Source organism: Gekko japonicus, unplaced genomic scaffold, assembly GCF_001447785.1.
Source record: "Gekko japonicus isolate JY-2015 unplaced genomic scaffold, Gekko_japonicus_V1.1 scaffold110, whole genome shotgun sequence".
NCBI lineage: Eukaryota > Metazoa > Chordata > Lepidosauria > Squamata > Gekkonidae > Gekko > Gekko japonicus.
In genome coordinates, this window is record NW_015173675.1 from 1648161 (window position 1) to 1671080 (window position 22920).

Genomic DNA, 22920 nt, shown 5'->3' on the forward strand with positions numbered 1-22920 from the left:
CTCCCCGAACCCCACCCTCCCCAGGCTCCACCCCCCAAATTTCCCAACCCAAAGCTGGCTACCCTACCTGAGATATTCCACTAGCTTCACCCCTTACAGTAGTAGCTTACTGTCTGTCTCTCTCTCTCTCTTTAAAAATGTATTAATAATAAGGTCAGGATACAACTATGGTCATCATACACACACACACACATGTATTCAAAGCTGGTGAGTCAGTAAGTAATAAGGAAAGGGAAAAAAACAGTTAAATGTGTGTGTGGATGATGGTAGAGACATAAAGGTTCTGACAAAGCAAGACAAAATATCAACATCTCAAATAAAAAACAGGCAAATCAGATAGATAAAAAAATAAGTAAATACGGATGTAATGAAGTAATGAATGAATGATGCCTCCAAGAGTGGGGAACCGCCAAACATAATAGGATGAATAACAGAAGCTCTGATCAAAAAGGGGAATCCCAATGCAGAGATCATTCAATGGGTATATCAGAGGTAAATCCAGGAATGGTAAATCAAGTTAGAGGGAAGGAGATTTCTCTCTGACATATAAGTTGAGACTGGAAGCCAGGTGACAATGAATTTGTCATAGATTTTTCTAGCACTTGTATGAGAGTAATCAAAGATGGTAGAAATCGTGTACATAATGAATTAGTCCCATACCTTATCACACCACATTGTTAAGGTCGATGGAGAAGAATATTTCCAGACAGAAGCTTTTGTAAGTCTTGCCACAGCAAGGAGGGAGATAAGATTTTCATGGGCATCAACTCGATCCACTGTGTCCCACAGATTTAAAAGTAGGAGCTCAGGTTTCATATACAATTAAATTAATTAAAAGCTTACTGGGAGCAAAATGTGATGCCCACTGGAAGCTTTTTTTTTAACATACATGATAACATCTTTCAAACTGTAAACCTCAGATGGTCATATGCTGAATCATGCGGATGTTCACTGGGGTTTTTCTTCGTTTCTCTGAAGAGCAGACCTCTGCACTATGCTACAAACTCTTTTTAATATCCTCATGAGTTTTTTAAAAAATTGTAATGAAAGCACACACAGGCACAGGCTACTTTAAGAATGACGAGCAAACGGGTCATTCATATGCCACCTATGTACAAATAAAGAGAGCTTTTGGGAATGTGGCTTAGTACAGTATTACGTTTTTCTGACAATAAATATATGACTACAACATCATATGTCTTAATTCCTTAGTATGGCCCCCACCATACACAAAGGGTGGAGCTCAGTGATAGAGCATCTGCTTGGCATGCGGATGTTCCCACATTCAATGCCCGGCATCTCCAGTTAAAAGAATCAGGTAGCAGATGATCTGACAGGCCTCTGCCTGAGACCTTGGAAAGCCACTGCCAGTCTGGGTAGATATTACTTTCTTTAATGGACCAGTGGTCTGATTGGGACTGGGTAGAATTTTCTGTTGGTTTGCCAAAGATGCAAATATCACATTTTTTTAAAATGCAGAATGGCAACCAAGGTTTCACAAGACTGCCTTGTGAGATTTTTAGCTACTATTTTGGGTCCTTAGGCAACCGCATGCAGCAAACTCAGGGCAGCTCCACATTTTGTATGGCAGATGTGTTTGCTGTGTGTACGTTAGTGCTTTTAACACTTGACGCAGGGTCAAGACGTAGGAATTCAGATTCCAGTTTATAATATTGCAAGCTGGGGCTAGTTGATGTAGTGGTTAAGAGCAGCGGACTCTAGTCTGGATAACCGGGTTTGATTCCCCACTCCTCCACATGCAGCCAGCCGGGTGACCTTGGGTCAGTCACAGTTCTCTCAGAGCTGTTCTCTCAAGAGGTAGAAATACAGCTCTCCTCCTCTTCCTCCTCCTCCTCTCTGGAGTTTGCTCTTAATGAGTTGCAAACGCACAAACTGTTTTTGAGATTGGGTGGTGGTTATTGTTTAGATTCTTAAACAGCTTTAAGTAAGAGCTTGGAGAGCTTGGATGTGGCCTGTATATTAAAATTTCCACCTAATCTGTAATCAGTTCTGAAAGTATATGAAGGAGAAATGGGGGGGGGACTTAAGTGTAACTCCCAGGAACTATCTGCATTGTTATGTTTGGAAAGCAGCTTTTGTCGAACAAGAGCTTAGTCATTACCCTTTCACTTCCAGAAAACTGGACTGAAATGCACCGGAGGTCCCAAATGAATGTGAGATTGTTAGTATCTACTTAATCCTATAATAGAGATTTTGCTGTAACCCCAGATTACTACACACTTTTAGATGACTGTCAAGCCAATTCTAGAGTGTTTTGTCCTTTGCCAGAGATGGGTCTTCCAAGCCAGAGGAGTGCCTGCCGGATTTGGCCTGCATTTCATTCTCTCACACTTCAGCACAAACTGTAACTCTCTTTGGAAGACCTCAAAGAAGAATTCTAATCACAGCTAGTAAAAATTGTTCAGGAGCCAACATGTACCAAAGAAAAGAAAAGAAAACAAATCCCTTCTGTCAAGTTGAAAATAACTCAGTGAGGGAGTAAGGATGAGATTTAATACCATTCCCAGAATGGCCGTGAAATTAACTATTCAGATCCAGTTTGAACATAGTGTCACCAAATGCTATTATGCCTTGCAGGTGTTAAATCTGGTGCAGTCCTATGTGACTCTGCGAGTGCCCCTCTATGTCTCCTATGTCTTCCATTCACCTGCTGCTGTAGGTGGCTGGCAGCACTTTGACCTGCAGTCTGAACTGAGGCTCACCTTTGTGTATGACACTGCCATCCTATGGAAGGACGGCATCGGGAGCCCCCCAGAAGCCGAGCTCCAAGGTGAGATTGTGTCAGCCTTCCCGTTTTATTTTGCAATTGCTCCTTAACTTGCTGTTTGAAGAAAACAGGACACACGTTGTGTAACTAAAGTGAGGCACACCCTCACCTTTAGAATGAAGCAGGGAGAGGGGTGGAAACGTGCACGTTCTTTTTTTAAAGCAGCAACACCACCCCCCCCACACACACACACACTAATACAGTCAATGGTGGAGTCAGTTTAAGACAAAAGCAAAGGGAATGGCTTACGTTTTGATAGGGGAAAGTTCTCTGATAATGCTCTCAGTTGTGCATGCTTCATACCACATAGTACCCAGGGTGGGTCAAGCTATTTTGCTCTCACAGAGGGTTTTGCCACCTCCTCCTGTGCCACCTCCAGCTGCTTCCAAAATGCCTATGAACCTTCCCCTGGATAATAAACTAATCTTGCATCCATGTGGCAGCAGCAGCAGCACAGATCTGGGAGACAATCGCAGCCATGAGGCACCCCTATCACCTCCTTATACATCACTGCCCTCCATCATCTGTGGCATCCCATGCAGTCATTTGGGTGGTAAACCAGCCTTAGGGGTCTTTACTTTTGTACCGTTATTTCTGAATTGTATCAGGACAATGGGAGAAAATCTGGTCCAGAAAAAACTAGTCTCATTTTTGCAATGAACAACAGATTTGGAAATGTATCACGTCAGCTTCTATTACACAAATGCAGTCTTAACTGACAAGTAGAAAATTCAGATGTAGCAGTTCATATTTTAAAATGCTGCAAATAGCAAAAATATCCAAATGCTTCGTGAATAATAATGGTGATTGTTATTTGTACCTAGGCTCCCTCTACCCCACCAGCATGCAAATCAATGATGAAGGGCGCCTGGTGGTGTATTTCAGGACTGAGATTCGGTTCAGGGGGCAATTTGTAATGTCCCACCCAGGTAAAGACCAACTTTTTAATTTTGTTTATCCAACAATTCTCAGTAGCACTCTTGGTTCTTGATAGCAGACTTGATCAAAGAGAACCTCTGTGCACATAAAAAGATAAATATTTCTTTACAGAAACGTTTTTGCTGTGTCTTGGATAACATCTGTTGAAGAGCTGTTACCATGTAGTAATCAAGAGAGCCTGAGCTACAAATCAGGAATTCCCCAGCATTGTTCATGTCTCTCACATGAACTTGGTGGTCTCTGGTGAGGTGTTCTCACCTCCCCCACCATTCAGTATTGGGGTAATGGCATGCCCCTCCCTCACAGGGCTGTTGTTAGGGATGGGCATGAACCGGGCAAATGTGGTTTGGTTAGTGGCTGAGCCACAAACCAAACCAGGAGGCCAGTTTGCGAACTGAACCAGTTTGTGGCCCTGCAAACCCCATTGAAAGGGACCACAGTCCCTTTTGAACAGAGTTTGCAGAAAACAGGAAAAACAGTTCAGTGGCCTGGAGCAGCTTGCTCCTGTAAAGGGACTGCACAAGATAGCTCAAGACAGCTGAGCAGCCAGAAGCACCTCCCTGCCGCTCAGCTGTTTTTGTGGCTTTCCCTGGGAACAGAAAGCAGGGATTTAAAGGGAATCCCCTTAAATCCCTGCTTTCTGCTCCATCCATAAGCTGCCACGAACTGCTTTAAAAGTTCATGAAAGTTTGTGACTGTAGACCCATCACGAACTTCTGTTCGCAAACCATTAACACAGCAAAATTAATGACGGATTTTGCTTCATGGCTCATTTTGTGCCCATTCCTAGTTCAAAATGCTTCATATACATTGTATTACTATTTACTGTTAATCCCTTGATAAATTGTGGTTGTTGCTTTGGCAGGAACATCTCTGTCTTCAATGGTGATGTCTGCTGATCACCCTGGCCTCACGTTCACACTGAGCCTTTCTCAAAGTGAGCAAACGTTTCACCAGCCTATGCAACAATGGAAATTCATTTCAGATTATGCCGTAAGTGTAGATGTAGTGCTTTTCTGTATACAAAATGGTTTATAACAGACATTTAGACATTTATTGTGATTGGTTAAATAGAGAGATTATGAGTTGCCCAAGACCAACACAGCTGCCTGTGTGTATTGTTAATGGGAAATGTTTTTCATCATTTCCCATTTAAAAAAATAATTCAGTATTTGGGTCGTCAGTATTGTAGAAGATTCAGTAGCTGTTTCAGCGCTGATTTCAAGTGACAGCTTTTGTTGTCTATGATCCTTATGGTGAAAAGGAAAGCCACAATTCTTCTTCTTAAGGTGCTCAGTTTAAATTGAAAGGAAACGTAGCCACATTCAAGCTAATTTCTGAAGAATTTCCAAATTGTAGGAGTTAGAGGATTTTAGTTTTATTTGTACCCTGCTTTTCAGGCAATTGTCTACCAAAGTTGCCCACCTCAATCAAGAGTAAGACTAAAAAGATGAAACCTGGAAGGGAGGGAGAATAGAGAGGGGAAAGCAAACGAAGGAGATCTATTGGTCAGGGTCTGTGTTTATCTCCAATTCGGCCCCAGCAGATCTTCCCTTTCCTGGGAGGCAGGACCTGGATCTGTAGCAGAAGCAAAAACCAGGGTTTTCTTACCCTTATACAATTCTTAACCAGTCAGCCAGATATGGACTACAAATTACCAGTACCCTGATACAAGTTTAGCCTGTAAGCGGACACTGCTAATTTTAAAAGGAGGATCCAAATATAGATAAATAAAAAGTGAAGCCTGAAGCGCTATTATGCCAGACATTGAAAAATATCCTCTTTGTTGCTTTTAACAGAAGCAGTTCTTGTGCCGGACGCTCACAGTCTGATTGTATTGCCCCCTCTTCTAGGTACGTGACTATTCTGGTACTTACACTGTAAAACTTATCCCTTGTACTGCCGCACCCAGCCAGGAATATACGCAGCCTGTCATCTGTAGCCCACGGGAACCAATCACCTTTGATCTCGATATCAGGTTCCAGCAGGTAAAACATTTCATGTGCTCAACTAAGTATTTTGACTTTATTTATCTGGCACATTGCATACACTCCCCTTGGTAATTATATTGAGCTTAATTGCTTGTTTGTGTAGATCATCTCCACCAGGTTCTGAGTTAGTTTTACATGTAACCCTTTCCCCCTGATTTAGAAGAACTGATGACAAATATTTTAAAATCCTGTCAACTGAGGTTTAGGAATTTTTTGTTTGTTTTTTAAACAGCAAATCATCCTAGAAGTTTAAATTATCTCTGAGGCCGTGTCAAAACAGCAGCTTGCCAGAGATACTGTAGCACTAGACTGACTTGGGGCTTCCACTGAAAACTGTAGACCTGCATACCTCTCCCCATAACATTTGGCACACTCAGCTGTGTTGAGACATCATCACACTATTTCATTTCATTTACGGGACACCTTGCTCTCCAACGAAGGCCCAGAGCAGTTTGCCCCTTCTCCATTTTATCTTCACAAAAACCCTGCGAGGTAGGTTAGGATAAGAGTGTGGGGACAATCTTAAGGAGGTCTATCTAAAAGTAAGTTGCACTTTATTCAAAGGGGCTTACTTCCAGGAAAGTGTCTTTAGGATTAGCATGTGTCACTGACCCAAAGTCACCTGGGAAGCTTCCACAGCAGAGTGGGCATTCACACCCGGACCTTCCCGATCCTAGTCCAACACTCCAACCACTACACCACTCTGGTTCTGTTCTGCCTCTTCTCCTGCCTGGCATCTACTGGTGAGGGTAGGAAAAGGACACAAGTAGGAGTGAGGGGAAAGAACCGCATCTGCATGCTCTTTCAAATGTGCAGTGGAAGAAATTGCATCTCAAGGAAGCAGTACCATGTAGGGCCATGAAACTGCACTCAAAGTACTGATTTGAGCTGTGTCACCCGTGCTGGTCCCCTGCCATTCTAACCAGGGTTTTGTGCCCTGTAGCTGCAAGCCACAAAAGCACCATGCCAGTTCTCATGCTTATTGCCAGCTGCACTGAGCATGAGAACTGGTAGGGTGCCTTCGTGGCTGACAGCTGTAGGGCACAAATCCTCTGCCTGGAAGTTACATAAAGTTAGATATAACACAGTAACACTGATCCTAATGAAAATCATGCACCTCTCCCAGACTGCTGATTATTTAAACTAGCCTTGGAATTGAACAAACGGCTTCTTAAGTGTGTCACTTCCTGTAAATGAGCTGATGGATTAAGTCTATTTTCAGAGATTCTTCCCTTTTCCCGATTTATCTTTATACTGGGAGATGAGGGGGAAATTGAAAGTTCCCAGCATAGCATGTAGAATGCTAATATTTATTTATTTATTTATTGTTTATATTTATATCCCGCCTTTCCAGATATCTGGCTCAAGGTGGCTAGCAACATTAAAATGGCATAAACAACCAAGTTAAAACAATTAATAAATACCATACCAGTTAAAACAACACCAGTTGCAATTAACCCAACAGAAATGGCGGTAATCCAAATCCCATCCAACGATAGGGGTAGCGTCCAGCGGAATCTCAGGCCTGAGGGTGTTCTAAAATTTCAGACCAGACGATGTTCCAGGGCACACTCATCAGTGGCAGCCCCTAATCAAAAGCCTGGTGGAAGAGCTCCGTTTTACAGGCCCTGCAGAACTGTAAAAGGTCCCGCAGGGCCCTGATGTTCTCCGGGATCTCCTGAATAATGCATCTTCTGAAACGATTTGTGCCCATAACTCAGTTTGAATCCAGTGTTCTGTTTGTGAAAGCTAGGATCAAGAACCTAAAGAGATAAGTCAAGCAGAACAGAGGGCCAACAATAAAAACTATATAATATAAAAAGATACATGTATTTATTAGCAAAGAATTAAAAAACATATAAGGGCCCAATCACACCTCATGTAAAAATACCAAAATCTTACACACAAGGGCCAATAGACTTGACGTGATGTGTTTCGGCCTGTATAGGCCTTCTTCAGAGGTCAAACACAATGAGGAACAAGTTGGCTTATAACATAATACAATACAGTTATACAGTTATGCAACACGGATACAAAATGGACCAGGAAAGAATTGTCCCAAAGTGAAATCACTAGGCACAGAATAAAAGTATAAATGAGGCCTCCAAAGATGCAATCACATGCTAAATGGTATTTCACTGATGATAATTTCTGGTCCAGAAAGTGCCTTCCAGTGATGGTTTAGTTCAAGCCCAGGCGTCCTCAGTAGAATCGTCCTTTTAGCAAAGAGCAGTTCTCCCCCTCCCTTTTTTTGTACCGTTTGTGAAAGGGTCTTCAGTCTTTCCTGCCTTCTCCCCCCCCCCCCCCCCAGCAGTCCCTTCAGATTCTAGGAAAGTGAATTCCCACAGTCAAGAGACTTGCATGGATTAAGAGGCACACAGGCCGGGTGTCTGCACAGAAGAGGTGTTACACAAATATGACGAACTGTTTAAAACTGTAGCTGGATTTTTACAAGAGGAAAGTGATTCCCCCCAACTTATTCCTCTCTACAGGTCAGTGATCCAGTAGCAGCTGAATTCAGTCTCAACACCCAAATGTTCCTGTTGTCTAAGAAGGACCTCTGGCTCTCTGATGGCTCCATGGGGTTTGGGGAAGGAACTGATGTTGCCTTCACAGAAGGTAAAAAACAACAACTTTATTTTCTTCATATTACAGAAACTGGCACGAAGCACCATTTAACTAAAGCTCAGTGGTGAATAAATAGTAATTATATAATTACAGAAGATTAAAAACTAGGTCTGGGTTGAATTTCCATGCCAGCAGTAAACACCCTTGCGATTTTTATACTATCCAAAAATATTTTTTCAGCCCTGCTCCCTTTCCTGAACCCCCAGCATTTTTAGAAGTCTCTGTAAAAAGCACAATTCACATTCGTAACTATTCTTCTACCTACGGTGTCATCAGGAAAACAAAAACCAAGTTTTGATCAGTACAGTATCCCTTAGCATGTGTAGTTGGATATGCACTGCCTCCTACTGAAGAAGAAGAGAATTGCATTCAATAGTTTTTAGCTGTGATTATGAGGGAGCACAAATAAGGTTGAATCTGCATTTGTCTTTCCCACCGGTGTCCCAGCCTTCTGACTCCGTCTTCAAAAAAGCTGTCTACATTGGGTTTCATTTTCACACCTCAATGATCCCTCTAAGCTGTGGAGTCTTGTGAGCAAAAATTCTACTTTGTGAGCTACTGGCATCAAAGTTGTGAGCAATCAATTTGGCTGCTGCATAAATTAGTTTGCTCTGGAGCCATCCTTCTTGAGCTAAGACAAAAATGTGTGAGCCAGAGGCTAAAAAACTGTGAACTAGCTCACACTAACTCAGCTTAGAGGGAACACTGCTCAACAGTGCTAGCATACTTTTGCACGTCCACATATAGTTATCACCTTCTTGTGGTGGCTCCACTGTCATTGCGCCTCCCCACTGCTTTAAAAGAATCTTCTCCAAACAACATTCAAACAAGCATAGAGAAAGATGGTGTCACAGCAGCACGAAACTGATTTAAAAATGCAAATGCAGATTCGACCTAAGTGAAAGTAGATTCCAGCTACTTTGAGGGGTGTTCTGTCACTCAGCTTTCAAAATACCCATGCTGAAAAAAAGCAATAGAATTTTACACCAAGATATATTATTTAAAACATTTTAAGCACATTTCAGTTGCATTTGCTTTGTTTTACATTGTTTATTCTGCATAGTGCAGACGTCATTGAAGCCCTACCCACTAGAATAAGACCTCTATTGATTTTACTCTAGCTACTGATATTTTCGTGAACGTTACTTCCAAGTTTGATACCACAGCCTCATAAACTTGTTTGTAACATGATCCTCAGAATGCTAAATTCTCTACCACTTCAATAACCACAGTATATGCTTGTAGGATATTCGCAATCCATCTCACAAACATAGGAAAGGCGGGATGGACAAATTCCAGCATTCTCAGTACTGAAATACAAAAATATTCTTACTTTGATACCTAAAATGTAGTAATCCTGGATTTGTTTTCTTACCTTTAGGCTCTGAAATCTATGGTCGGATCATGGTCGATCCTGTTCAGAATTTAGGAGACTCTTTCATGTGTACCATTGAGAAGGTGTTTCTGTGCACTGGGGCTGATGGGTATGTCCCCAAGTATAATCCAGATAACACAGAGTATGGCTGCCTAGCTGACTCCCCTTCATTGTTGTATAGATTCAAGATTCTGGTAAGTAAGCTAGTTCACAACAGAGTACTTATACAGCAAGTTAGGTTGGAAATAATGAGACTGATGTTCTATCCATGTTTCATTACTGCTCTCTAGGATAAAGCTCAACCGGATACCCAAGCCAGAGTTTTTGGGGATATGGCCTTCCATGCTAAATTAGCAGTTGACCATGTAGATGGCTATCCTTTGGTAACACAACCTGGGTCCGATGGATTCAGCCTACTGTCAACTCCACTATTTCAGGTAAATTTTGGTAACAGTCAAGAATGCAGAAATTCTCAAACGTCTTTAATGAGTAACAAGGCACTTTAAACCCTCTTTTCAGAAGCTTGTCTTTTGAAGTGGGTAGCAAATACTGGGGAAAAACTAACAAATTATCTGAATATAAATACAAGGTGAAAACTGTTTTATGAGGATACTGTTGCAGTATTTGACAATAACCCAAGGATTTGTGTTTGCTTTCTAACGTTAGTTTTTATACACACATACATGTTTGTGTTTGCATAGTCCTGGAAGTCATGGCAACCTCTGGTGACTGACCCCTACTGGGGGCCTGGAGGACATTCAGGGAGGTGGCTGAATAAAGCCTGCCTGCACCTTCCACCTCTGGTATTTCAAGGAGGTCTCCCATCCAAGTACTTGCTAGAGTTGACCCTGCTTAGCTTCTGAGATCTGAAAAGATCGGGCTTGCCTGGGCTATACAGGTCAGGGCCTAACCTTAGTTTTTCTGATTACAAAGTATTGGGCCCCACACAGCAAAAACCAGTTGCAACAAACTCCCTTTAAGTAAAATCAATGTATATAGTGAGACATTTTGAGTCCAACTGATTTTGTGGAGGTGCATTACAACCTCTCTCTTCAAACATATCCTAGAATAAATTGTGACGTTCCTTTGTTCTTGCTTTATAAGCAGTAAATGTTAGTGCATATACAAATAATGTTTTATCCTTGTTGATCAGGGGACTCATGCCGACAAGGAAACTCACATACTCACTGTCTTGCTGCTTTTCAAGAAGTATATATCCACGGAAAAGTCATATTTGCCGTCTTTAAGCTCAGAGAGAGAGAAATAACCAATGCTTTTTTTTGGCAGGGTGTTCACATTTTTCACATCTGTTTTAAAATCTAACAGGTAGCAGCAGGCCGAGAGTGGTACATCCATACTATTTACATGGTTCGGTCACGTGAGAATGCCCACAAAGGCTTAGGAAAAAGAAGTGTTGAGTACCATCATGCTCTGTCTTCAGCTAATGGAATCCCTGGTGCTACACATTTAAAGCGCACGCGGAGAGCCATCTCCAATAGCCCGGCTCTTGCAGAAGATATTGGGGCGGATAAGAATAGAGGTACCAATATCCAGCACATAGCTCTTGATCGGTCCAGCAAAATTACTGTCAACCAGAAAGGTCTATCCCCAGCAGATAAAGCTTATGAAAAGCCCGTCTTGGAAGTTGCAGGCAATGATGTAGAAGACAAGCTAATACCAATTGCTGGAGGTGCAGCTGGGCTGCTGCTTCTGATCTGCACTGCTTTGATTATTGTCTGCCTTCTGAAACGGAAGGGACGTTCTACTGCTGGGAAAGCAGATTCATCCATCAACTATTCTAGCAGCAATGAAACTGTAACCACACAGCACAGCAATGGTTCTGAAGTTTAATTGCATTGCAAATTATCCTTTGAAGGCGCAGCATTTCATCACAGAAACAAGAATTTGGGTGTTGCCTTTGCAGACTTGGAACTGGCTGCTGTGGTTTTGATGCTAGGTTGTGTGTGATTCCAGCTTATGAAACATGTAGCAAACATGAAGTGTATATTAAGTGTGAATGGCTTATTTATAACTTAACTTTTTTCCAGGAGCACAGGAATACAAATGCCTGGAATAAAGTGTTCTCTAGACCTAGCATTTTTTTTTTCCAAATGGTGCTCAAGAAATCATCTACAAGCAGCTTTAAATGTGCCTTATCTACCATTGTGAAAGCCTGGTGCTGTTCAAAGGGATATTGATTTCCTAATCGTTTACCGTGCATAGTGTCTAGAATTCTACTCTTTTGTATATGGAAAGATGGGGGAGTCAGACTTTAACCACATAGGGTAGGACTAAAGTATCTGTGTACTGTCTATATTGATGAAAACACTGCACTGGAAAAATGCTAAGCTTATTTAAGGAGTGTTTCTCTGGTGAGTTTTAACCATAGGTATAATAAATATACCTTGGTACAATGTGAGTACTTAGCATTGTATTGTGCACTTCATGACCACCCCAAGTTGTTAGATTGCCCTTCCTTTTGTTTGCTCACTGCAAGTGAAGTGCCCAGTTACCATTACTTCAAAAGGAGTTAAAGGAGCTTGACAAATATATCATGAATAACTTCTAAGATACTAATTTCCCGCAACTTGTTTGCATATGTTCATTGAGCATTCACTTTGTAAAAATAACTCATTCAACTAGGCAACTGGAAAATTTTAAGCCATCAAATGTAGGCACAACAATGAAGGAATGTATAAATATTACTCAGCTGGCCACCAAATACTTGGCGACAAGCTTTATAAAAAGAATCCTTCAGCTATGACGGTAGTGGCCCACGAAAGCTGACCAGTACAGCGTACTTGTCCACTTATGCAAAGCAATTTGGGCCTTTTCTAACCACACCAGAGAATCCCTTCATAGATGGATATCTACACACAGAAGCACTCCTACTTCTGAAAGTTGTTTAACACTAGTCAAGATGTCTCATACTCAGGTGGGTGTAAGATAGAGAGTGCTCATGCTGCTTTGTTTTGCTGCAGGTACTGCTTTATTCTAATGGGCTTAGTTTAGATGTAGCCTTTGTGATTTTTTTTTTACTAGCTGAGACATTCTGTCCAGTGTCTGGTAAAATGTATATCAGTGTTCATACTTCATTTGTAACAGATTACTACCAATCAGGTAGAGACAATAACAAGGGCAGGCCTTTGCTCAGATCTGTCTTTTTACTAGTCAGGTTATGAAAGTTAAAACCATAATCATTTTACTGTGACAGCTACCCTTATTTGTGGTACAGCAGCCTCCAAAGAAACAAAACTTCTCCAGTTTACAATCATTTTCCTGCTATATCACCAGATAGTACTAACATGACTTGCCTGGAGTTTGATGTTATTATAGAATTAGATTGCCACTATAATAATGTCTCTGGTAGCAGAACTCCATACTTTTTCCAAATGGTTTTGTGGAAAGATGCATTTTGATCCCTTAGGCAACCATTCACTGATCAACTTTTTAAAAAAATATGCATACCTGCTACTACCAGCCTTTCATCTGACAGGCCCCCAGTGTAGTTGTACAGAGAACAGTTTGTGTAAATGTAGGTTAAACCTGTGGTCATTCAAACAGTACTCTCCTAGAGAAAGTAGACGTACTAATCCCCTTCTGTCTTCAAGCACTGGAGAACGCTCTTTGGGCAGCAATAACCATAGACAAGTAGGCCACAAAGGGTTTTAGGACTATCCTGCATTTCCTGCTGGGATTAACTGCAGCTCTGCCAGTATTGTGCACAATATGGTACAGCACACACAATGCAGTGCTTTTACTTACTAGAGAATACAGCTGCTACCTGATATAGAGGTATTCTGCAGTTTTAGACAAAGATACTGCTGCTACTGCCCTCATCAAGGATGCAGCACTATTTACCTCAGTGTACAAGTGTGTAGTCCAGCAAACTCCACCAATTAAGTCTAAGATACCAGCTGCTAGAAGAAATCATCTGTGTCAGGATTCCAAAACAGAGGGAAGAGGATTTAAGTGTGGTTCCTCCTTTATTAGAAGGGCTCGCTAGTATAAACCAATGAAAAGCTGTTTTTCTGCAGCTTATGGAATCAGAGGTAAGCATTAAGATATACATACTACTCACTGTTTTATATTTTCTTCAATATACTTGTTACATTCTTAAAATATTAACATATAGGTTCAGCCATGCACAAGCACTGAAATGTTGCAACATTAAACTGTACTGATCTATACTGATCACAAATATTGTATGATAAGTGTGACCTTATACTTTGTAACATTACTGTTTAAAAAACAAACTTTGGCAATTTTATAAAGGTATTTTCTTCCACATCATATTTGTGTCCTTATATATTCTGAATACCAGGCACAGAATCAGAACATTAAGATGGTCTCTGTAGAATACATGCATATCTAATCTTAATGTGAAGTGTCACTGGTGCATCACATATTACACGGAGGACACAAATCTCAGACTTGTGCTCTCTGCAGCATGGAATCCAAGGTGCATGACTGCAGCTTTTGTCCCACCCCCTCTTTTCTTTAGTGATCCTATGACTAGAGTGTATGGGCAAAGGCAGATGATTAAACAGTGCACTCTGTGCATGGTAAGGGGATCCAGCAAGCTTAAAATAACCTAATTCCTCACTTAATGGACCGATGTGGAGTTAGTGAAACAGAAAGGGACAACGTATGAGCCAAGGACACCCATTTACTAGTAAATGAATTTTTTTTTTATTTCAAGTGTTAATGGTAAAAAAAAGCTCAGCACAGCTGTTGTATTTAAAAAAGTGAAACTACATAAGTACTATTTTCCTAGCTCAGTAAGTACACACATGAACCCAATGTCCTTTAATGACATATTAGTTGAGAATTATACAGTACATCTTATGAAGACCCGTAAAATTAAAGAACTACTTTAAAATTTAGTGATTACAAGAAGTCAGCATTCACAGCTTTAATTTCTTTTTTCGTCCTCTGCCATCAGGAGTACCGTCCAGTTTGCGTTTCTGTGCCTAAGGAGGGGGAAAAGTTTAGCTCTACTGTTAAAAATTTACTGGCTGGGATCCAAAGAGCCACTGAAACAGGAGTTCCTCTGCTCCCTACCCAGAAACTACCATAGCAATGGCGGGGGGGGGGGAGGTGGGGGAGGTTCCAAGATGATTTGTGAAATGGCATGCAGAAGGAAATGAGTTAAAGTCCGATTCAACAATGCTAGCATAAACCCAACACTAGTCCAATCAAGTCGTTGGATACCAAGTAATTGCTAAAGCAGTTTAAAATAGATCTTGGATGTAATTAAAAACTGATCAGAATGTATTATCTAGAGGTGACTCTCTAACCTTATCTGCCAGTGGCAGTTGTTGGAAACAGTGGTCACTACAAGGTGGAGGTAATGCATGAAATGGCCTTTACAGTCACCGACTATTGGTCAAAGTTATTTGCATTAATTGACTGTTTAATAAAAGCACTTCAACAGGTTCACATTTTAGACATACTCACCAAAGATGGCTTTGGTCCACGCTTCTTCTTCTCTGCTTTCTCCTTTTCTTCCAGTTCCATGTTCTCTCTTTCAATTAAAGTGATTAAAGTATTGCATCTTCTCTGCAACTCCTGAGTTGTAGAAAGGCAAGTAGGTAAGGTGGCTACAACATACACAAGATCTCATACTACTTTAACTGTAGTATATTTCCAGTTCTCCCCATTCAGCAAGAAGTAGCCTCTCATTCCTATCAGTGAGGCCTCAAGGCAAATATGTATGTATACAAAAAAACAAAACCAGCAGCTAATACTCCTTGGGAACCCACACATAGCCCCACAGGCAACAGGACTTCAACAGGCAAATCTGTACACAAAAGGCAAGGCACAAGGCCACCAAACCAAGATGTGGACTGTCAACAGCAAGATGGGAGGCTATACAAATGTACAGACTGCTTTTGATAAATGATAAGATAGGGTAGTGCCATTCAGTCACACCGATACAAAGCTTCCTTAAGTGTGCATGTAAAGGGAGGGAAAGAGCCTCTGCAATTCTATATTAGCATTACCAGGATTGCTAATGCATGAAGCACAGGCACCTGGACTACTGGAAGCTACACCGGGAGTTTAGACAGACAATGCATACCTGTAGCAGAGTCTGCAAAAGCCCCTCAGTAACTGAAAGAGGCAGACAATGCTGCAACCACACAGTAGTCAGTATTCTAGCTGTAGCAATTAATTGGCTCTAGCCCCACAGCTGCTATCGCTGGATGAGGTTCCCGACATAAACACTAGTTCGTAACACCAGGTAATCATTTCATTGTTTGGTACTGAAAGCTACACATAGCTCTTGATGTATGCAGCTTCACAACGGCAATTGTATGGGAAGCGCTGGCAAAAACTAGTACTATAAAGATGATCTTCTACAGGATGTTCTGTAATATCTGGGTATGCAGTGTGTTATGTGCTGTGAACAGGTTGCATGAAGCACATAAAAGCCCTCAGTTATGAGAATGCATTTCTTCACCAAGTGAGATACTGCTCAAGGTGGAAACAGATTCTGGCATGTTAACGCTGATGCTCCTTTTAAAGACAGCCACAGAAATTTCCTTTTGTGTAAAACTTACAAAAATACAGAAGTTCACAACATAGCCTAATGATTTTAATGCTCTACAAAATAAATATATAGGCATAAATTAATACATACCATTGCAGTTCTGGACTTGAGAAACCAGTCAAATCTGAATTGGGGGGAGTTACGGATACATTGTCTCAACTCATCATAAACATTTTCTTTATCAAATCCTAGTTTGTGAAGCATACAGATCAAAAAGCGATCTTCCTCTTCTGTATAATTTTTCCCTTTGTTAGTACCATATGATATTCTCAGCTGGTGGAAAGGTGCTTTGTACCTGCCAATCTAAGGAATAACAAGTGTTTAGGCCACAGAATTACCTAGGCATAATCAGTTAACAGAAGCTTAAGACATTATATAATAAAATATCGTGTGATTTTACACTGTAACATTATTATACTCTTCTGGCAACCTGAAGGGCCCTTACGTATAGGAAACTGACCTGAACATTTCTTTAAAAAATGATTTTTCTCTCTCTCCCCAGCTGGAGAACAGACTACCGATGTACGGCTTCACAAAAAATAGTAGCAAGCTCTACTTATGATATTTTAGATACCATGCTTTTAGATACTATAAAACATGCTAAGGTTATTTCAGAAATATGTAAAACAGGGTGATACAAGGAACATGTAAATAAGAGTGTCTGAATTATGATTGTACCAAGGTTAAACAAAGCGGCAAATACCTTTGTGTCAAGTGCTTTTTTAATACTAATCCTCCTCTGAATTCGAGCTTCACCTCTTTCAATCTGAGCCATGATCTTCTCAATGTCCTGGAGTTCATTACACCGCTCCCAGAATACAGCTGAAGAAAGTAATTTGTTAGCCTTGCATCACCATTTGCAAATTTAAGCCAAGGTTATTTTCATGGCAACAAAAAAATTTGCTCATTTGAGTTATAACTTTTACTATGTTAATACTTTCAGAATTGCCTTCTATTTTTTGTTAGAGTGGCGGTGGTGGACGTGCTATCAAGTTGCAGGTGACTTATGGTGACCTCATGGGGTTTTCAAGGCAAGAAACATTCAGAGGTGGTTTGCCATTGCCTGACGCTGCATAGCGACGGATCCCTCATCCAAATACTAGCCAAGGCCAACCCTGCTTAGCTTCCGAGAACTGATGAGATCGGGCTAGCCTGGGCTATTAGAATAGTGCCAGCTAATAAAGCATTGCTATAGTTCCACAGGTCAGTGAGAAACTAGAGAACTGTTGTTATTGAAAGCCTGACCTCTTGTGGCTAATCAAAACTGCTGCATAAAAGGTTGAAATAATCGGGGAGCAGGATAAAATATAATGGAAGTAAAGTGGAGTAAAAAGCCCCCCCTCTAAATCTGTTAGTGCCCCCTTCATGTCTGTTGGTCTGATCACTTGTACAAGGGGAACTAGACTGAAAATCAGTAATGCTCTGAAGCTTGCGAGTTTTATTCCTCTCCCCAGTTTACCAGAATTGTGATTAGATGCCAGAAATGCTTTCAAAGATAAAGTCCTTACGACTCAGCCATGAAAGGAAAAAAAGACCTTGACGTAAGTGTGTGGAGATATCTACAGAAAGTGCCACAGTTACCTGACTCTTCAGACGTACTTTTGATCAATTTTCAACACATGAAGAAATCCCAGAACTACTTGATTATTGAGATGATTTAAAACTTTCACGAAACAGCCTCCAAAAGCCCTGCCTAGTTAAATCTCCTCAACAGAAAGGCAGTGTTACCAGAATACTCAATGACTTCTTCTGGAGTCTTTCCTTCCACTTCCCGAGCTATGTTTTCAATGTCATCGCGGCCCCATTTTTCATTAGCTTTGATGAACTGATTGAAGTCTCTTTTATTCCAGTTAGTAAACCCCTTGAAAAGGAGTAAAATGAGATGTTTAAATTCTGTCATATACTAGGTTCTACAAAAGCCCCACATGATTTGACTTCATTATCATCTACCTTCAGAGGCTTTTGCCCTTGAGATCAATAGTTTGAAACGGTTGTGAGCCACTGTCACCCCCCCTCCAGCAAGCAATAGTTATATACTCTGAATTCAGGTTTCGTCTGTTGATCAATTTGGCCTCTTTCAAAGTTCAGTGCCGACCTCTTGCTTTAAGTCCCTCTGGCTATACTTGCCAGAATATCACATTCTCCCCCACCAGAATCTTGGACACAGGAAAAAAACTTCAAATCTTGCTGAATAGTATTCAGTCTAATCAGTGGTCCCTGCTTTATTACACATATTAACAGATGCATGCAAAGTAAGTCTGAATTTACGAAGCACTATCCTGGTTTCTACCTAAATTTTGCACTGTTACACACTACTACTTCATGTAGTCAGATGTAAACATCCAGGACAGGTATATTTTTACAAACAAATAAAATCACTAATCTTCATGAGTAGATCCATAAATGATGATTAAAACATGATCAAGAAAACAGTGTATATTTAAAACCAAGCTTTAGGTATTTTTCTAAGTAAGTCATTTAATTTATGAAGAAACAATATGAAAGTATGAGCTAATGCCAAAAAAAAAAATTCCATGATCTGAAATTTGATTTCTTCTACTCTATACCAAAAAATGGATGAAGTGCAAATTCAGGCAGGGCTTGTCACAAATGGCTGACCATACCTGGGTTAACAGCTTCTCTTTCTCCTCTAACTCTTCTTCATTAAGGGGCTCAGCTTCATCAATTTTAAGTTGTTCTTCCTTTTGTGTCTGGGCTGCATTTGGCAAGTCAGGATTACGAGGAATCTAGAGAAATTCATATTGCATGACTGATATTGGATGAGCAATATATATCAGAATACCCTATATAAAACCGCCTATGACTTAGCACAAAGTTTAAGATGTCAAATCTTAATACCGCACAAAAATTATTTCAATTTAATCTCAAAGTTATGAAGAGAACATAAGATTGTGCTTCCATGGTTATTACCTTGTACCCAATAGTCTTCCTATAATAAAGAATTTCTTTTTCCAGTAGCTCAAACAAACGTGGCGGAAAGAATTGGAAATCCTGAACATTAGGTTGTTTTGGAGGTCGTGGTGCCTTTGGGAGGAAAAAAGAGACAGATGTAATACCTGCATTTCAAACTTACCATATTTCACATTAATTAGGTCTATTAAGAACATAAGAACACAAGAGAAGCCAATGTTGGATCAGACCAATGGCCCATCCAGTGCAACACTCGGTCACACAGTGGCCAAAAATACCAGGTGCCATCAGGTGGTCCCAGCAGTGGGGCCAGGACACTAGACACCCAGCACTGAGAACAGAGTGCATCCCTTGCCCCAGACTGAACCAGAAAGCAACTAGAAAATACTTTTCAATTCCCTCAAAAAATATGGAAGATAAAACTATTTCTGACTCATGCAATCATAGTCAGAGAAGCACAATCTGAACATGATTCAATGGAAAAAAGCTTTTTTCAGAACTGCAAAACAGATGCTCCCCTGCCTGCCAGTTAAGATTTCCTTTCCAAACTGTGCTGTCTGTGCCCCCCCCCCCAGCAGAGTAAACCAAGCAGTGACCAGAAACAGGAATTTTCCGTGGTGGCAACATGACCTTGAGAAACTCTACCCCACCCCTGTTCACCTGGCACCTACTTTACTGTCCTTCAGACACCAGACCAAAGCCTTTCTCTTCACCCATACTTATAACTGAAGGGTTCTATTTTTAGTGGTCATTTTTATGGCCTGCTTCTAGACAGAAGGTTGTTTTATGGATACCATTTTAAGCTAAGTATCATTTTATGCTGTCTTTACACACTTGAGCAGCTCTTGGTTTGCTTTAATATAGGTAACTTTTGTTTGCTGTTTTTATTATTTTAATCAGTGCCTTGTGGGGTTTTTTTCTTTGTGAGCTGTCTTGAGCAATCCTCTAGAGAGGTAGCATATGTTTTCTAAATAAGTAAGATTACTAACCAGTGACAGACTATTAAACATATTCCTAAAGGTTTCCCTTGCTCGAAAGTCAGTCAAATCCAACTCTAGGGGTGCGGTGCTCATCTCCGTTTCCAAGCCGAAGAGCCAGTGCTGTCCGAAGACATTTCTGCGGTCATGTAGCCGGCATGACTAGATGCCGAGGTGCACAGAATGCTGTTACCTTCCCACCGAAGCAGTACCTATTTATCTACTTGCACTTTCTTGCTTTCGAACTGCTAGGTTGGCAGGAGCTGGAGCCAGAGACGGGACCTCACTCCATCACGTGGCACTTGGGTCTCGAACTGCTGAACTACCAACCTTCCAGTCTGCAGTTCAGCGTCTTAACCACTGAGCCACTGCAGCCCCCTAAACATAGTCCTACATCAGTTTAACTCCCTCTCTACTTTCACAAATAAGCCATTTGCTAAAACAGAAGTTCACTTCTCCTAAATGCAGGTAGGTTTTATTTTTTTCTTCTAATTTTTTTCAGATTTTAAAATGATTTTAAAAGCTCACCTTTGGTGCTTTTGGTTCACTGACACGAAGAGCTTCCCTGAAATAAGCATCAACAGCATAATTTGCTTTTCTCTCACGCTTCGGTGGTTCAATCCATTCTGTGAATGCCATCTGCAGCAGGCAATTTTATTGGACAGCATAATTAACATCACAAATCTACAGTTTCTAATAATTATACAGGCAACACTAAAAATGAATAAATGGAAATGCAATGTACCTTTTGCTTCTCTCTATAATCTTCCCCTTCAAAGTTATATACGCTGGACTCTGTATCTACTGTAAAGTTTCTGAGTGAGCTTTCACCCATTTTGGAGAGCTTCTCATTCATTTCTGCAGTCTACAAACACAGACAAATCATTTTCAATACAATCTGCTCAGCAACTGTATGCTAAAAACATACTTCATCACAAAACTGAAGAGAATTACAAAATGGAGCTCACTAATTTATATATTAGTTTCACTAATTTGTGAAGATAAGGTGAGGCATAAATATTTTTAAAAAATATTCAGTTAATACAACACTTTCTTGATCACAGCATTTTAATTTTGAAAAACAAAAACTGACATTAATACTGCTGTTTCCTAACACATGGCAACTCACCTTCTTTGCACCTCTTTCTAAAATGCCATCAATATCTTCATCTGTAATTTCACTCTCCTTTGAAGCAAAGACATGGGTAGCTCCATGTCGAATCATCTGCAACATTTCATCTTTCCCTAATTTGTTGAGATTTTGATCCACTAGTCTTCCTGAATATAAAAAGATTAGTTGTCAATAAGCCAAATAATTCATAGCAGTAAAGCTTTAAGTCTATCACTAACCACAATCTTTTGTTATTCTAAAACAATGTTCTGTGTGTTATATCTAGGGGTGTGCGTTCGGTATAAACCAAGCCGAAAAAATATCCTACTGGTATTTTTGGGGTATTCCTTAATCTGAATACAGATCAGAGCATCTGAATGGGTACCGGTATAGGCGAGTCCAAATAAAGCCGATTTATTTCCAGCTTTTATTCAGGTATATTCAGCTATACCGAATGGGTGGTGGGCTCTTCTTGCAGCCACAAAAATAGTAACTGGAATTTTTAAAGGAGAAATTGGAAAGTATGTATGCTATCTTAAAACTCTCTCTCTTTTCTTCTTTGGCTTAGTGTAATTTATAATACTACTGCAAAATACAGGGTTTAGTATTTTTATCTTTCACTGTTCTGAGCATTTCGAAGCTCTAATAATGCTATAAATAACTCATCAAACTGCATCTGAAACTGTGAACCTGTTAAAGAATAACAAAAAGTAATGTAATTTTATTTACCTTGTTGAATAACTATGGAATCCAAACGGAGTTTCATTTCTGCCCGCTCAACTATTCTTTCTTCTACTGTGTTGTCTGTAATGAATCTGAATACTCTAACAGTTTTTGTCTGGCCAATTCTGTGTGCCCGATCCTACAGAGGAAAATATTCAATAAATTAGTACTTGCATCTAATTTAAAAGTTTGCATATCTCTGTAAGAATTTTAAGCAGCACAGAAAAACTGCTTAGACAAAACCTTTGCAGATCCAAATGTTTTTGCCATACAAGCTAGTTTTTCTTGGTAGATCAGGTTAATTCAGGTTCTTGCAAGACAGCAAAATATATAGTCCAGGATAAAAAGCAGAATACGAAAATGTGCCCTAAAGACTCCAGAAAGAAACTTAAATCTGGCTCCTGCTTTGTTTTCTCAGTGCTTGACACTAAGCCATTTTTATTTGAACCTTACCATAGCTTGAAGGTCTACTTGTGGATTCCAATCCGAATCATACAGAATTACAACATCAGCTGTAGCCAGATTGATTCCTAGACCACCAGCACGCGTGCTCAGCATGAACACAAATTTTGAGCTGCCAGGCTCATTGTATGCGTTAATAGATGCCTGTGTAAGATCAAGTCAGATATTAGCAGTCTGAAAACAAGTAATGACAACAAAAGTTGTGTTCTTCTAAACACTTACTTGTCTTTCATCATGAGGTGTCTGCCCATCAAGGCGACAATATTCGTAGTTTCTCCACATACAGTAATCTTCTAAGATATCTAAAACTCTGGTCATCTGACTGAAAATGAGGACACGTGAACCTGTACAAGGTTTTCAAAAACAGAAAAATTAATGGTTCTCCAGATTTCAAACCAATTGTTTTCCAGATTTCTAAGAAACGTCTTCAAAAGTCAATTAT

The 22920-nt window shown here is 40.4% G+C and overlaps 2 protein-coding genes across 2 annotated transcripts in view; one reads left to right on the forward strand and one right to left on the reverse strand.

Moving 5' to 3' along the window:
* The window catches only part of FREM3 (FRAS1 related extracellular matrix 3), a 109532-nt gene extending 97937 nt beyond the window's left edge, over positions 1 to 11595 (forward strand). Inside the window, exons 17-24 of the mRNA XM_015422915.1 lie at positions 2599 to 2791; positions 3613 to 3717; positions 4593 to 4720; positions 5581 to 5715; positions 8211 to 8337; positions 9728 to 9915; positions 10012 to 10158; positions 11048 to 11595. Of these exons, the coding sequence (XP_015278401.1) occupies positions 2599 to 2791; positions 3613 to 3717; positions 4593 to 4720; positions 5581 to 5715; positions 8211 to 8337; positions 9728 to 9915; positions 10012 to 10158; positions 11048 to 11572 (1548 nt within the window). The 3' untranslated portion in view covers positions 11573 to 11595. The remainder of the gene's footprint in view (positions 1 to 2598; positions 2792 to 3612; positions 3718 to 4592; positions 4721 to 5580; positions 5716 to 8210; positions 8338 to 9727; positions 9916 to 10011; positions 10159 to 11047) is intronic.
* A 2989-nt stretch (positions 11596 to 14584) lies between these two features.
* SMARCA5 (SWI/SNF related, matrix associated, actin dependent regulator of chromatin, subfamily a, member 5) overlaps positions 14585 to 22920 on the reverse strand; it is a 28457-nt gene continuing 20121 nt past the window's right edge. The window contains exons 12-24 of the mRNA XM_015422918.1: positions 22701 to 22822; positions 22470 to 22622; positions 22023 to 22155; positions 21312 to 21460; positions 20928 to 21047; positions 20711 to 20821; positions 19206 to 19319; positions 18899 to 19021; positions 18003 to 18135; positions 16978 to 17096; positions 16365 to 16577; positions 15182 to 15292; positions 14585 to 14694 (exon numbers count right to left, since the gene is read on the reverse strand). Coding sequence (XP_015278404.1) covers positions 14629 to 14694; positions 15182 to 15292; positions 16365 to 16577; positions 16978 to 17096; positions 18003 to 18135; positions 18899 to 19021; positions 19206 to 19319; positions 20711 to 20821; positions 20928 to 21047; positions 21312 to 21460; positions 22023 to 22155; positions 22470 to 22622; positions 22701 to 22822 — 1667 coding nt within the window. The 3' untranslated portion in view covers positions 14585 to 14628. The remainder of the gene's footprint in view (positions 14695 to 15181; positions 15293 to 16364; positions 16578 to 16977; positions 17097 to 18002; positions 18136 to 18898; positions 19022 to 19205; positions 19320 to 20710; positions 20822 to 20927; positions 21048 to 21311; positions 21461 to 22022; positions 22156 to 22469; positions 22623 to 22700; positions 22823 to 22920) is intronic.